Consider the following 16,540-nt stretch of genomic DNA (forward strand, 5'->3'; position numbering starts at 1 on the left):
AGGAAATTAAAAGGAGTGCAACCCTCAGTTGTGGTGAAATGAAATGTTCAGATCTGGAATACGTTGTGTATCACTGGAGCAGAATTCCTTGATGTCCAGCAAAGTAGCCCAGTCATTTTGCTGGTTAATGGATGTAACACCATCAATTTCTGGCCTCATATTAATTTTTTACCTGGCTATTGGATACTGTGGTTCTGTGTATATCAGATTCACTCTTGAGTCAGGAACCAAAGAACACCCTCCAGAAAAGGTGCTGGTCTATAATTGACATTAATAAAAGGCCATGGAGTCATAGAGTTTTTGGAAAAAGAACATTGCCGAGGAGGATATAGTAGAAGGACCCAAAAAGGAAATAAAGTTGACTGTTTCTACAGTGGGCAGCGGTCAATGGCAAGAATGGTTTCACGGCTATGAGAATGGGGGCAAGCAAATAGTAAAATGCATTGGTATAATATCCCTGGTGTCACCCTAAGCGTAGAAAGGATGTTTGAGTCCTTTTTTTCTCTCAAACATGTCATGCATTGGGATATAGGATAGCATTTGCAACAGGCTAGCGGCTCCCAGCATTTCTAACAGGCCTGCCCAACACTTAGGTGTGCACTTCACACTTCAGCGAAAGAAGTCTAGGTCCCATCTAGGTCATCAAACCACCACTGGATGTACTGGTATTTTGCACACCACAGGCAATGAGCTTCAAGTTGAGTCGCCTATCAATACAATCTTCAGGATTTAAGTGCCTTTGCAAGGCTGTGTTTCTAGGTTAGTATAGGACATGCACTTACAAGACAGACCATTTTGATAGTGGTTGTGCCCGTCAGAGATATTATTTGGATGTTAAAATTAGGGGCAAAGAATCACTGATGAACTAAAAGGCTTAAGTTTAGGGAAAAAGGCTAACAGCAGTACAAGTGAGAAGGGGCCAGACAGGGCTTTGCTGAATCAGGATTGATAACATGGAAGAGGTTTGCACGTTGGGAAGTCATTATGGCCTGTAGGAATAATGGGAAATGACATGTGCCATCATTTTGATCCTAAAGAAATACTTACAACTTACTTGATTTTGTTTTCACTCAGGATTGAGCATTAGGATTTTTATTAAGAAAATTCACAAGAATCCTTCTTAAATTCTTTTTTAAGAATCCTCCTTAGGCACATCAGTTTATGGAAACTGCTTGCAGGCAATGTTTTGATTGCAAGGTTTAATTATAGAGGATTCCTGTGATTTGAAAACCAGACACTGCTTTCTGCACCTCACAGGGCTTCATTAAAGCTGAACAATTTGAAACCTTAAACCTCATGGCAAAGGCGCTCTGTGATTGTTTTCTTTTGTCATAATACTTCTCGTTTAATTACTGTGCTAACAATGAAAAGTTCCAATATGCTCACTTGGGAACAGAGATAGGGAGTCACTATATATTTTTTGCAGCAAAAGGATCACTTGCCCCCAGGACACCAGAGGAACAGGGGAAGGTTTTATGATGTTAATGAGGCAGTGGCAATGTGATGGTGAACCTCGTAAACTCTGTAGTCAGACAAGCATATTTCAGGCAGTTCTGGCATATACGGAATTTATGTGACCTTGGGTTAGTTACTTAACAAATTAACTTCTGCAATCTTATTTCCAAAATGAGAATAATAATACCTACTTCATAAGCTAACTGGGAGATTAAATCAGATGAATGGACAGATTAATGACTATGAAATGTTATTAATAAAGATATGAAACATTATTTATGTGACAAGCCCTTTATGAGTTTTTCTCTATATAACCTCATGTATTTTTCACTACAACCCTCTAACACAATTTCCTGTTTATAGGTATCCCCAATTTACTGGTAAGAAATCTGAAGCTGGGTCTTTAAGCATCTTGCCCAAGGTTACAGAGCTAGGAAGTGGCAGCACTAGCTTTTAGACCCAGGCAACCTGACTTCAGGCAGTGCTGTGCTTATAACCACTGTACTACGTTGCCTGGAAATCACTAAGTGCCCAAGTAGCTTTTGATTTCATTACTATTTCTGATTTTTCTGTTCCCACAGACTTCCTATCTTTGCTGCACCATTTCCTCTTCTCAACATTTTAAATTATTTCTAGCTGTTCTCTTTGCACCTGCTCGTCTTAGCTTTCTGAGGCTAACATTCATACATAAGTATACTGTTTTTACACATAAAGATGCAATACTTCCTTTTTGTTTGTTTTAACAATGAATAAGTATGACTTTGCAACCTGGCCACTGTTTATTATCTACTTCTAATATTTTGCCAATATGATGTATTAAAATAACATTTATTTAGGGTATTTTAATTTATATTTCTTGAATTATGAAATTGAGAGACCTTTAGTAAGTTCTTTGTGCAGTATTTGAATATTCTGGATGGCTAATACTGGGCTAAAAGAGAAGAAGAACTTTTTATACTTAAGTTCTGTTATAAGAAGTTGTTTTCTTTTCAGATTAATAATAATATTAAGAAGACGATCTTTCATGTAGTAAGTACCTATATCAAGAGCCAGGCATTGTCCTAGGAGCTTTATAACTCATTTAGTTCAAGCTTCTTCTTAGAGATATAAAACTGCATTAAAAAGTCAGATCCAAAAAAAAAGTCAGATCCATAGAGGACTTTAAATAATGATAATCAAAAGATAATACTATGAAAAATTAGGTAGTGCTTTATAATTATGATTTGCTTAATTACAGTAGTACATTCTGTTATGCAAATGAAACAATTTAATTTGACCTTTCAATGGATTTTAAGTCTAATCAGGAAATGACTTGTACACGTTACAAAAAGAATCATGTTTATATTTTCAAGTGAAAGTTTTGTTTTCTGTGAAAGGATTTAGAGAAATGACTTCATTCTGTACTGGTAATGCTCTGTGGGTACATGTATAGCAGTGAATCAAAATTTGTACTGGACAGTCATAGTACATTTTGTCCTTTCCTAGTAGTACATTTGTAATACATGTGCCCAAAGGATTACCTATTGTTTATTAATACATCATATGTCATTTCCTCACTTCACTTGGCTAGTGCTTTGAAATGGTAATCTAATCTGAAAATTTTTTGTGGTCTATGAAATCATTTTTTCCCCACTAGGTTCCAAGGTCCAGTGACTCAATACTACCTGATAAAGATGATTCTATTCATCTTCATGTTTCCTTTCCCAAGCATATCCAGTTAGCAGTCAGCATGTGAAAATTCATAAAACAAACCATTTATATTTTAATGTATGAAAAAGGTGTATATAAAATACTTTATGAGCTACATGCTCCTTTAGAGTCTTCTAAATTTAGCTGGAGATTCTAGATGACCATGAAACTCTGATAACTGTTTAAGATTCAGTATTCATTCAAATCCACCATGCAGAAGAGCCACAGAAACTCTTTCATATTGTTAACATTTCATAAGCACCAATCCAGGGAAGAAAAGATGAAACATTAACCCCTGCGTATTTTACAGATAGTTAACCTATTTTGTCACTTGACTTTAATACTTTTTACAGTAAAATTATATATTATATAACTTAAAATTGGTTATAATTATAATTACTAGTTGTATCAAAATAATTAATAACTTATATATTCTTATTTGGTTTAATGCCTAATCTTCAACCTGAAAAATTTTAATTTCTATTATACTTCAAAATCGATATTTTTATATATCAGTAAATTTAGAAAATACTTATTGAGCATTTGCTATGTGCCTGATACTGTTCTCAGGACTTGGAATAAAGTTTTGAATAAAACAAAGACTCCTGACCTCAGGGATCTTACATTCTGGACAGGTAATAAACAATAAGATAATAAATGAATTATAAGATATGTTACAAAGGGCTATGGAGAAAAGAAAAAGTAGAACAGAGTGTAGAGGAGGTAGAAGGGGGAAGGCAGGAAGTGAAGGAGTTGCAGCTTTCAATCTTAAATACCATAATGTCTTAGTCTGTTTGGGCTGGCATAACAAATACTATAGGCTGAGTGGCTTAAACAACAGAAGTTTATTTTCTCACAGTTCTGGAGGCACAAAATCCAAGATAAGGTTCCAGCCACTTCAGTATGTGGTAAGGGCTTTCTTCCTGGCTTGCAGAACGCCTCCTTCTCGCTATGTCCTCATATAGCCTTTCCTCAGCATGTGCACACGGAGGGAGAGAACTAGCTTTCTAGTGTCTCTTCTTAAAAGGACACTAATTCTATCAGATTAGGGCCCAACCCTTGTGACCTCATATAGCATTAATTACTTCCTTACTCAAATACTGTCACACTGTATTTGTGTTAGGGCTTCAACATACGAATTTTGGAGGGACACATACATTCAGTCCGTAAGAGGTGGTCAGTGTAGGCTTCACTGACTAGGTGATATTTGAGCAAATTCCTCAAGGTAATGAAATGGCTACCCAGGCAGATCTATAAGAGAAATACCTTTCTATGCACAGGAAGAAGCTGGCCAAAAGCCCTATATCAAGAGTGACCTGGTGTGTCCCAAGAACAATAGGGAAGCCAGTCTGGCTCCAGAGTAGTAAGCAAGGTGGAGATTGGAAGGGAAGTCAAACAGATAACAGGGAACCAGAGGCCATTAACCTATGGCCATAGGCCATTGGAAGGACTTTGGATTTTGTCTGTGAGAGATAAGGAGGATTTTAAGTAGACAGGTAATTTTTGTTTTAACATTTTTACTGGAGTATAATTGCTTTACAATGGTGTGTTAGTTTCTGCTTTATAACAAACTGAATCAGTTATACATATACCTATGTTCCCATATCTCCACCCTCTTGCGTCTCCCTCTCTCCCACCCTCCCTATCCCACCCCTCTAGGTGGTCACAAAGCACCGAGCTGATCTCCCTGTGCTATGCGGCTGCTTCCCACTAGCTAGCTATTTTACGTTTGGTAGTGTATATATGTCCATGCCACTCTCTCACTTTGTCCCAGCTTACCCTTCCCCCTCCCCCTCCCCATATCCTCAAGTCCATTCTCTAGTAGGTCTGTGTCTTTATTCCCGTCTTGCCCCTAGGTTCTTCATGACCTTTTTTTTTTTTTTTTTCTTAGATTCCATATATATGTGTTAGCATACAGTATTTGTTTTTCTCTTTCTGACTTACTTCACTCTGTATGACAGACAGGTCCATCCACCTCACTACAAATAACTCAATTTCGTTTCTTTTTATGGCTGAGTAATATTCCATTGTATATATGTGCCACATCTTCTTTATCCATTCATCTGTTGATGGACACTTAGGTTGCTTCCATGTCCTGGCTATTGTAAATAGAGCTGCAATGAACATTTTGGTATGTGACTCTTTTTGAATTATGGTTTTCTCAGGGTATACGCCCAGTAGTGGGATTGCTGGGTCATATGGTAGTTCTATTTTTAGTTTTTTAAGGAACCTCCATACTGTTCTCCATAGTGGCTGTATCAATTTACATTCCCACCAACAGTGCAAGAGGGTTCCCTTTTCTCCACACCCTCTCCAGCATTTATTGTTTGTAGGTTTTTTGATGATGGCCATTCTGACCGGTGTGAGATGAGATCTCATTGTAGTTTTGATTTGCATTTCTCTAATGATTAATGATGTTGAGCATTCTTTCATGTGTTTGTTGGCAATCTGTATATCTTCTTTGGAGAAATTAGACAGGTAATGTTTTAAAATCATTACTCTTGCTACTATGTTGAGAAATAGATGGAAAGAGGACAGGGTGGATACAGGAAGACTTGTTAGGTGTCCAGACAACAATTCATGCAAAACAGGACGGTGGCCTTGATCAGGATGCTTGCAGCAGAGGTAGTGAGAAGTGAATAGAGCGTACACAAAAGTTTTGAATAGTATAATGAACCCCCAAATACCTATTAATTAAATTTAATAATTTTTAATGGTTTGCCACATCTGTTTTAATTACGCATTTTTCATTTTGTTTCTGAAGTATTTTAAAGTAAATCACAGAAAGCATTACATATTCCACTCCAAAATAGTTTAGCATATTTCTCTAATAAGTATGTTTTTGTTATATTGTTGCAGTTCAACAAAATTAATGATAAATCCTTGATATTATATAAAACTATATATATATATATATATAGTTTCAAATCATCCTCTGATTTTTTTCTTTATAGTTTGTTTAAAACAGGATCAAATAAGAGGTTCACACATTATTTTTGATGATTTTGTCTCAATCTATTTTAATCTAGAAGAGACTTCTTTCCCCCCCTATACCATGGACTCATTTAGGCAACCAGATGAGTTGTCCTGCAAGAGGTTCCATATTTTGAATTTGTCTGATTGCTTTTTATTGGTGTCATTGACTCCTTTTCCTACTTTCTTATAAATTAGAGATAAGATCTAAAGGTTTGAATATTCACAATGAACATTTTTGGCAGGGCTACTTTACAGGTGTTGCTGCGTAGATCAAAATACCTCACATCAGGTGTATAATATCTGGTTGTCACATTTTCAGTGATGTTAAAATTGATCAGTAAGTTTAGTGGTAATGACAGCAGGACCTTTCACTGGAAAGTTGTTTTTTCCCTTGTTATAACCAGCAAATAATCTGTGAGATGATAGTTTGACATTCCCTAAATATCCAAATGCCTTTCAACCTTTCTCCTAGTCATTTAAAGTATACTTATGATTGTTACCTGAGTCAATTATTTCATTAGGAATGCAAAATTAATTTCTAATTTTATTATTTCTTCCACATTTAGTAAACAGAATTCTCCTCTAATAAGGAGCTTTATCTCCTTAACTAGGGCTATTTTTTAATTCATAAAAAACAGTTCAGATGAGAAAGCCACAGGAAAAAATGCTTAATTTTCTCTCTTTAATTATAGATTTTTAGAGTGAAGAAAAAAGTTGTTTAGCTAAAACCAGAGGTTACAAATTAGTACATTTTTGGTTTTAATTTTCATTTCTCTTTCATTGAATAATATTAGAACTCATGGATTTTTATATTGAATCTATTTCAATCAATTTCAGTTTTTATTCATTATAAAGTTTAAATTGTTCCATCTTTGGCCATCTCTTCAAGATCTTTTGTTCTTTCCATACCATTAGCCTTTGATCATTTCTTAGCTTTCTTGCCCCATTAGATATCCCCAATTCCTTTTGTTCCCTAATCACACTTTGGAATTACTATCTCTCCAAGTTTCCCTAGTTTCTTTTAGTGAAAAAGATAGAGCCAACAGGATTTCCTCAGAGATTTTGGATGAGTTCTATGAAAGAGAAAGTCAAGTATGACTCCAAGATTTTTGGCTTGAGCAACTACAACAATGAAGTTGCCATCAACTAAGATGTAGAAAGATGCAGTTGAAAGGAGGGAAGAATAGAGTTCAGCTTTGGAAATTTTGATTTTTAAAATTTAATTACACTTCTAAATAAAGATATATAGTAGGCAATTGGATATACAAGTCGGGAGTTCCTTAGATTACAGTTAAGTAGTCATCATCATATAGATGAAAATGAAAACCATGAGGCTGCACAGGTTCACCAAAGGTGTGAGTTTAGATAGAAAAAAAGAAGAGCACCAAGGATTGAGCTCCAAAGTTAGAAGATCTAGGAGAAGAAGAGAAACACATTTGTACATTTCATTAGCATTACTGAGAAATATGCCAAAAAATTTTTTTCTGTATTTTGAGACCCAATGTAGTATTACATATAATTAATGATTTTATACGTCTTCCTCTTCAGGTGAAGGGCTTTCAGAAAGATCTGTAGAGATTATACTTTCAGTCACTTTGTGTATCCTTTCAATCATTCTTCTTGGAACAGCTATTTTTGCATTTGCAAGGTAAGACTTATTTGTACTTATTCCTAAGATGCTTTATGGACATCATTCAGTCATGGCCCAATCAGGAGACAGAAGCCACAATGGTTACTTTAATGGGAAACATTTAATAATATGTTAACTAGTAAAAATAGTTAACAGCTAAAGGGGGTAAGAGAAAACACTAAGGGATCCAGAACTAGCAAGTGCAACAAAGCTACTCTCTCTAGGCTAAGGAAGAGTGGACAATAAAGGAACAAAGAACTAGAAGAAATCTCACTCCCAAGTTTGACATGGAATGGCTACCACAGGCACACGCAGCCCTATCACCTATCTTTGTGCAAAGAAATATGACAAAGGAAGGGCTGGAGCTGATCTGTAGAAGCTACCCATTGTTATTGGAGAGTTGGCAGGCTGGAATCGGACAGTGGAAGCAGCCCACTCTTGCCTGATTGTGTGGGTGGGCTGGAGCTACCTGGAATCATTCACTGATGGAGAGAGCATGAACTTAAGAGGCAGCTAGTGCTCATACAGGTGGGCTGCTGGGCTTCCACAATGAATAAGAATAATGCAGCACTAGAACACCCAAGGGAAGTATCTCCCTGTACCCTATTGCCTTGCAGGATGACTGCAGTGTCCTCTATTGACAAAGCTTAACGTCCAGCCAGCTGGCAAAGGAGAAATGTTACATAGTCTAACTTCAGTATCACAAAGCAGGGCAAAGAAGTGTGGATGTAGAGCTGAGAGACAATAAAGTGGTAACACAAAAGCAGAAGCTGCCAGGCTTTCTACATCTTTTTGAATATTTTATAACTCTGATAGGTTTAATTGAAAATATTTTAATCAGGTCTAAATTTCAGATTTTATACAGAAGAGATCACTTTTCCAGTAAGGACACTTTAAAAATGTCCAACTTCTTTATACGATGGGCCCCTTTCTCACGTTTACTTTATCAAAATGTCTGTACTGTGTTTTCCAAGTGTCCTTTCAAATTCTCAGTATCAGTCTCTTAATTCCCGTTGTTTACAGGACCTCAGGGGAAATCTTAGTTGTGATCCTAAAATCTAGTTTCATAAGGTAGATTGCCGAGTTAAAGGGACCTTACATTTGTAAAAATAATCATTATACTAATTTCCTAAGTAGCTCAATAGGCTCTATTTTATCCGAAGAATGGTGTTCTGTATTCCATTTGCCAAGCATCCTCTGTTTCATCTTGAATCTTTTAAATTATCGTTTTGATGGATAATTTGAAGGGCTCTTGAAAGATATTTATTTTTCTTATACCAGATAGTGTTCTCAGATTCAGCCAGAAGATGGTGAGAGAAGGTCGTTATTTTAGGCACTTTTAAAGTTATGTTATGTAATATATGGTCCTTGTCCCTGAGGGATGTGCATCCACCATATTGCTATTGTTTTCCTGCTCTAAAATCATTTCTTTATAGGATGAACTCCTTTTGTGGGCAGGAAATGGGCCCCTCTTATTCCCTACAACTTTCCTACATACGGCTCTTCAGCCAACAGAGTCTGTTCTCACCTGAACGTTCCGTCAGTTTTCATACAACTCTGCTTTTGTTCAGTCAGCTGGAAACGTGCTTCCTCCTCCTTCTCATTCTGGAACACTCAAGTCAAATCCTACTTTTTATTTCCTCTAAATGCTAATAGTTGTAATCACTTATATAACATTTTATAACTAATCAATTACTGTTTTAGGAGTTGTAATTTGACTTTTTTTCTCTTTTTTTATGCTTTTTCTACATTTAGATCCTACTTCTCAACTAAATTATGTCCTTGAGGATAAGGACCATATTTTATACTTCCTATATCATTCTCAACACATAAATCATAATAAATATTAAATGTTTGAAGTGCAAAAGATACATAGAATAGCCAAATATTACTTTATAATATACCGTACTATGTCATATAAAAATAAACATGTAAAGGGCTCAAAATGAAGAGATTTTGATTTGATTCGCAGATGCATGTGACTTTTATTTTTGAACCTGAGTTTTCTGGTTATATTATATTCTTAGATTACATAATCTGTATAGTTATATTATACTTAGATATTACATATTTGACAGTATTTTTATAAAAGCCAATGAGACAATTCAAAACACATTTTTTATGTATTTTCACGTTATGTAAAAACAATGGAGCATTGTCTTTTAGCACTGGTGCTGACAGCAGTGAGCTATGTCCACATTGGCATATTTCCTTTTTATGACAAATATATGAGACAGCTTGAGGGAGGAGAAACAAGCTCACAGCCTCAGTCTCGTTTGCTCTGTATTTTAAATGTGCCAATGGCTCGGGCCTTGATGAACTAATTCTCATTAAAAGCAGCATGTTAAAAAATTATAGTAGAATACATTCTGTGGAATTAAAACAGGAAAAAGAGTTGAGTAGCTGCAAATTTGCAACACACTCAGGGAAGTGATCCCAACAAAGAAATTGACCAATGTCTTAAGAAAACTAAATATAATTTCATATGCTTTCTATGATATTCCCTTCTTGGACTTTATTAGAATTCGACAGAAGCAGAAAGAAGGTGGGACATATTCTCCTCGGGATGCAGAAATTATTGACACTAAATTCAGCCTAGATCAGCTGATCACAGTGGCAGACCTGGAACTGAAGGACGAGAGATTAACGCGGTGAGCACTCCTCTGGGCGAACAGTGGTCCAGAGGGCCTGGAGCCATGACCCTATTCTGACCTATGCTTGTTGGAAGTGTCTGTGGGGCTCCTATTTACACAGGTCGCAGAGATCTTCTTTCAAAGGGTGACCTCCATCTTCTACACACTTCTCACTGGTGTTCGGAGAATCAATCTTCCTAATAAATACTTTCGAGTTCAATAGGAACCTTGGACTATAATGTTCAACCAAGCTTTTTTTTTCCCTGAGACAAATATTTGTATACATTAAATCTTTAAAATTATATTTAGTAATTCACTTCAGATGACAGTTTTTTTTTTACATTGGATTTCCTGGAGGTGTCCACATTTTTTATCACAAATTTAAATTAAATTTGTAACTACTTGATATTGTTTATATCATTTTTATAAAAGCCTGTCTTATGCCTCCTTATTTTAGTATAAAATGACATTAGAAGTCTAAATTGTGTACTAACAAACACTTCATTTTTAAAATTGCTTAGTATTTAAGAATTAAATACAAAGTTAAAATTACCTTTAAAAGGAAAAGTAAAAACATGTATACTAAATATGTCATCAATATATATTGGAAATAGTAGAACGCTTAATTGTAAAGATAAATTCTTCAAAATGTTGGCACATTTGAGAAACTTCTATTAAGATAATTCACCAAATTCTTTTATATTTTTTATTTTTTTGCTTGTTCAGTGATTGATTGTTTTTTTCTTTTTCCAAATTCTTAATAAAAACTATCATCAGATTGTCTTAACAAGTTTCAATTCTTATGAGATCCAATATTTTGTGATGCTTACAAGCACATGACAATTGTTACGAAGAACCTGCACAGCTGTGTTGAACTTTTAGAAATTGTTACCAACTCTGAAAATACGGCATCAAAGGTCTTAAACTTAAAAAGGAATTAATCATTTATAGTTGTCATTTACCAAAGTTGGTCTTTACCTAATAGATTGACTTTGCAAAAATATTTCCAGTATGTCTAAAAATATCTACGTGCTATACGTAGATATACGTATACGTATATATATGTGCTATAGAGGGAAGTGTTATCTGATAAGCAGGGTCCTTCCAAATGCGACAAAATGAAAGTTATTCAGTGTTATCAGTAAATTACAAAGAAATTTGGTTTGTTGGATATGAAAACTTCTTTATATTTATCTACATTTGTTTATGTTCCAATACAGGTTGTTCCTATCTAAAATGGATAGTGCTCCAAAGACTATGTGTAAGATGGTTATATGTTAACCAGGACATAGTTTTCCACATGAAAGATCAACCGATTTTCAGGGTAACCTGTCAAAGTTAAATCATATCATAGCAACAATAGAGCATTACTAGTATTAGGCTCTGTGTCTCAGTTCTATAAGGGTCATACTGCATAGTAAAAGGAAGTTTCTTCTCCTTTACCCCTGTGGGCCCAACTCCATTTCCACACTCCTTTCTGAGTTCAGGCCTCGGATCTCCATCTCTTTCTTCTACACGTGAAAGTATACAAGGGATAGAACTTCAAATCTCTGAGTGCAATTAATTTTAGTTTTTTGAACAATTTAGTTGAATCTGTTCATACTAAAATGTGAATTTCTAAGTGCCCAATTTTACAGCATTTTTTAAAAGATTCTTTATTAATCCCCCAAAAGTCTCTAGTAAGTAGATCTTTAGGAGTTATAATACAGTGAAAAAAAGCCAGTCAGTATTGGAGAAAGTATTCTTTTTCGAGGGGGTTACCATTCTATAGAGGCTATGTGAGGTCAGATCCCCTAAGCTCTATGTGTTTTCACAGCTTGCCCCCTACTCCACTGCTGAACACAGCCATTATCAAAAAGGGATAAGACACATCTTTTTTAAACAATGACTGTCATGACAGCTAATGGAAAAGGTGGGCAAAGACTGTATAGATTGTTTATTGTCGTGTACTTATAATTCAGGGACAGCCTTATTTAACCTTGACTCATTTATTTTCCTGTTCCATGTTTATTTATATATATGTCACTTTATTTGTACATGGATGTACCACTGCCTTTAAAGTATATTTCAAAACAATTTTTATCTGTTTTTGCACATACAAAACTGGTATGTATTACCACTAGTCATAGCACACTTAGAAATTTTAGTTTTCATGCTTTTTGCTTTCTCATTTACTTGTTATGATTCTAGTAATTCATTGGTAATTCCAATGGCACATACTAATATGCTTTGCTTGATTTATTACAGAAATTAAAATAACTATCAAGTGGTTTGGTATTAATTCTTTTCATTATAGAGATCTATCTCCAGCTTTATTATTTACTGAAGGTTTTTCATGTTAATAAAGTCACTAATACATTAGACAGTAAGACTAGAAAAAACAGTAACTAACAGATTCATAATTAGCCATGTGCACATATGCACGTGGTCATTCTTCGCTGAAGCTCTAAAGCTCTTCACCTGTATTTCAGGTGCTGGAAAATCTAAATCTATTCAAAGCCATACATGTCTGATGAGGGTAGAGCCACAGAGACTAATGGTAGATTCTGAGACAGAAGAACCAAAGAGCTGGAGTTAGTTAGCTTCCAAATTGTTGAGTAACTTATGCCCTATGTCTTTGTTATTTACAAGAAGGAACTTAGATAATTTCCTTTAAATCTACCCAATTAACACATGCTGTTTGTACTTGAGGCATAGGCATGTTCTTTTCCTTCCAACCTGCCTACTTTCTTCATGCTAATTGGACTTGCAGTTTTCCTCAGTGTTATAGGTCTTCACATGTCCATAACAGAAATGATAAAATATGTAATCAGTAGTTAAAATATTAACTTTAGGGAGTTACCTAGTTGACCAAAAATGGTTATTACAATACTTGGTACTAAATCCTCTTCAGGATTTAGGGTTTTGTGGTTAAGAAATTATTTATTTTATATCTGCCTATATATTTATATACATTTTAAGATTCTTCCTATAATTTTTATATGTATAAACTCTCATCATTTGATTGTATTATACCTTATTTCACAAAGGACCTGAAGAAGAATTCTCTCATTCTTTTTCTTTTTGAAAGGGAACAAAATTCAAAGATTTAATACTCTATAAATCCATGAGAACATTCAGGGATATGCCAAGAAAATGTTTTAAGTTCTTATTTGGAATGATAATGACATCATTTCATTATGCACATTTTCTATATAAGAAGTTTAGTGAATGCAAGCTGTATTTCTTGGGAAGAATTCTTGATATTTGTGCTCATCTATTCCACATTTACCAGATTAGAAAATAACCCTTGGGTTTTGCTATTTGATAAACAAATGAACAAAACAACGTTTTGTGATGGCTCCTTCAAAACACAGCCATTAACACAATGAAGTGAGAAACATTTCTAGGAGGAAATATTAGCAAGTTGAGCATACACACACTGGTAACGCAGACCTATCTCTTTAAAATTGCTGAGCCTGGATCACTGAGGAAATCAGAAAATACCTAGAGACAAATAAAAACAAAAACACGACGATCTAAAACCTATGGGACGCAACAAAAGCGGTTATAAGAGGGAAGTTTATAGCGATACAAGCTTACCTTGCAAAACAAGAAAGATCTCAAATAAACCACCTAGCCTTATACCTAAAGCAAATAGAGGAAAGAAGAACAAACAAAACCCAAAATTAGGAGAAGGAAAGAAATCATAAAGATCAGAGCAGAAATAGAGACAAAGGAAACAACAGAAAAGATCAATGAAACTAAAAGCTGGTTCTTTGAAAAGATAAACAAAATTGATTAAGTTTTCACCAGACTCATCAGGAAAACAAGGAAGAGGGCCCAAATTAATAAAATTAGAAACGAAAAAGGAAAAGTTACAACAGACACCACAAAAATATGAAGGACCACAGGAAACTACTACAAGCAACTATATGCCAATAAAATGGACAACCTAGAATGGACAAACTCTTAGAAAGGTACAACCTTCCAAGACTGAACCAGGAAGGAATAGAAAATACAAACAGACCAATTACAAGAACTGAAATTGAATCTGTGATTTTAAAACTCCCAACAAACAAAAGTCCAGGATCAGATGGCTTCACAGACGAATTCTACAACACTTTTAGAGAAGCATTAACACCTATCCTTCTGAAACTCTTCCAAAATTGCAGAGGAAGGAATACTTCTGAACTCATTCTATGAGACCACCATCACCCTGATGCCAAAACCAGACAGACAAAGATACCACACAAAAAAATTATAGACCAATATCACTGACAAACATAGATGCAAAAATCCTCAACAAAATACTAGCAAACTGAATCCAACAATACATTAGAAGGATCATATACCATGATCAAGTGGGATCTATCCCAGGGATGCAAGGATTTTTGAATATCTGCTTATCAATGTGATACACATTAACAAACTGAAGAATAAAAATTATATGACCATCTCAATAGATGCAGAAAAAGCTTTTGACAAAATTCAACACCCATTTATGATAAAAACTCTCCAGAAAGTGGGCATAGCGGGAACATACCTCAATATAATAAAGGCCATATATGGCAAACCCACAGCTAACATCATACTCAACAGTGAAAAGCTGAGAGCATTTCCTCTAAGATCAGGAAGAAGACAAGGATGCCCACTCTCACCACTATTATTTAACATAGTTTTGGAAGTCCTAGCCACAGCAATCAGAGAAGAAAAAGACATAAATGGAATCCAAATTGGAAAAGAAGAAGTGAAACTGTCACTTTGCAGATGACATGATACTATACATAGAAAATCCTAAAGATACTACCAGAAAACTACTAGAGATCATCAATGAATTCAGCAAGGTTGCAGGATACAAAATTAATACACAGAAATCTGTTGCATTTCTATACACTAACAATGGAAGATCAGAAATAGAAATTAAGGAAACAATCCCATTTACCATTGCATCAAAAAGAATAAAATACCTAGGAATAAACCTACCTAAGGAGACAAAAGACCTGTACTCCGAAAACTATAAGACACTGATGAAAGAAACTGAAGATGACACAAACAGATGGAAAGATATACCATATTCTTGGATTGGAAGAATCAATATTGTCAAAATGACTATACTACCCAAGGCAATCTACAGAGTCAATGCAATCCCTATCAAATCATGAATGGCATTTTTCACAAACTAGAGCAAACAAATTTACAATTTGTATGGAAACACAAAAGGCCCCGAATAGCCAAAGCAATCTTGAGAAAGAAAAATGGAGCTGGAGGAATCAGACTCCCTGACTTCATACTATACTACAAAGGTACAGTCATCAAAACAGTATGGTACTGGCACAAAAACAGAAATATAGATCAGTGGAACAGGATAGAAAATCCAAAAATAAGCCCACTCACCTATGGTCAACTAATCTACGACAAAGGAGGCAAGAATATACAGTGAAGAAAAGATAGTCTCTTCAATAAGTGGTGCCAGGAAAACTGGACAGCTACATGTAACAGAATGAAATTAGAACACTCTCTAACAGCATACACACACACACACACACACACACAAAACCTCAAAATGGACTGAAAGCCTAAATGTAAGGCCGGATACTATAAAACTCTTAGAGCAGAGTTGCAAAACATAGGCAGAACACTATCTGACATAAATCACAGCAATATCTCTTTTGACCCACTTCTAGAGTAATGAAAATAGAAACAAAAATAAACAAATGGGACCTAATGAAACTTAAAAGCTTTTGCACAGCAAAGGAAACCATAAACAAAACAAAAAGACAACCCACAGAATGGGAGAAAATATTTGCAAACAAAGTGACCCACAAGGGATTAATCTCCAAAATATACAAACAGCTCATGCAGCTCAATATCAAAAAACCAAACAATCAAAAAATGGGCAGACAGTCTAAATAGACATTTCTCCAAAGAAGACATACAGATGGCCAAGAGGCACATGAAAAGATGCTCAGCATCACTAATTATTAGAGAAATGCAAATCAAAACTGCAATGAGGTATCACCTCACACTGGTCAGAATGGCCATCATCAAAAAATCTACAAGCAATAAATGCTGGAGAGGGTTTGGAGAAAAGGGAACCCTCCTACACTGTTGGTGGGAATGTTAATTTGGTGCAGCCACTATGGAGAACAGTATGGAGGGTTCCTTAAAAAACTAA

General features: G+C 35.2%; 1 protein-coding gene and 1 long non-coding RNA gene across 3 annotated transcripts in view; one reads left to right on the forward strand and one right to left on the reverse strand.

Annotated features, from left to right (window-relative positions):
- Nucleotides 1–16,540, forward strand: part of PTPRQ (protein tyrosine phosphatase receptor type Q) — a 269,344-nt gene that overhangs the window by 216,444 nt on the left and 36,360 nt on the right. The window contains exons 50-51 of the mRNA XM_036865712.1: nucleotides 7,669–7,768; nucleotides 10,273–10,401. Coding sequence (XP_036721607.1) covers nucleotides 7,669–7,768; nucleotides 10,273–10,401 — 229 coding nt within the window. The remainder of the gene's footprint in view (nucleotides 1–7,668; nucleotides 7,769–10,272; nucleotides 10,402–16,540) is intronic.
- Nucleotides 1–16,540, reverse strand: part of LOC118901912 — a 90,124-nt gene that overhangs the window by 10,213 nt on the left and 63,371 nt on the right. The window lies entirely within an intron of this gene.

This window comes from Balaenoptera musculus, chromosome 10, assembly GCF_009873245.2.
Source record: "Balaenoptera musculus isolate JJ_BM4_2016_0621 chromosome 10, mBalMus1.pri.v3, whole genome shotgun sequence".
In the NCBI taxonomy this organism is placed as follows: Eukaryota; Metazoa; Chordata; class Mammalia; order Artiodactyla; family Balaenopteridae; genus Balaenoptera; species Balaenoptera musculus.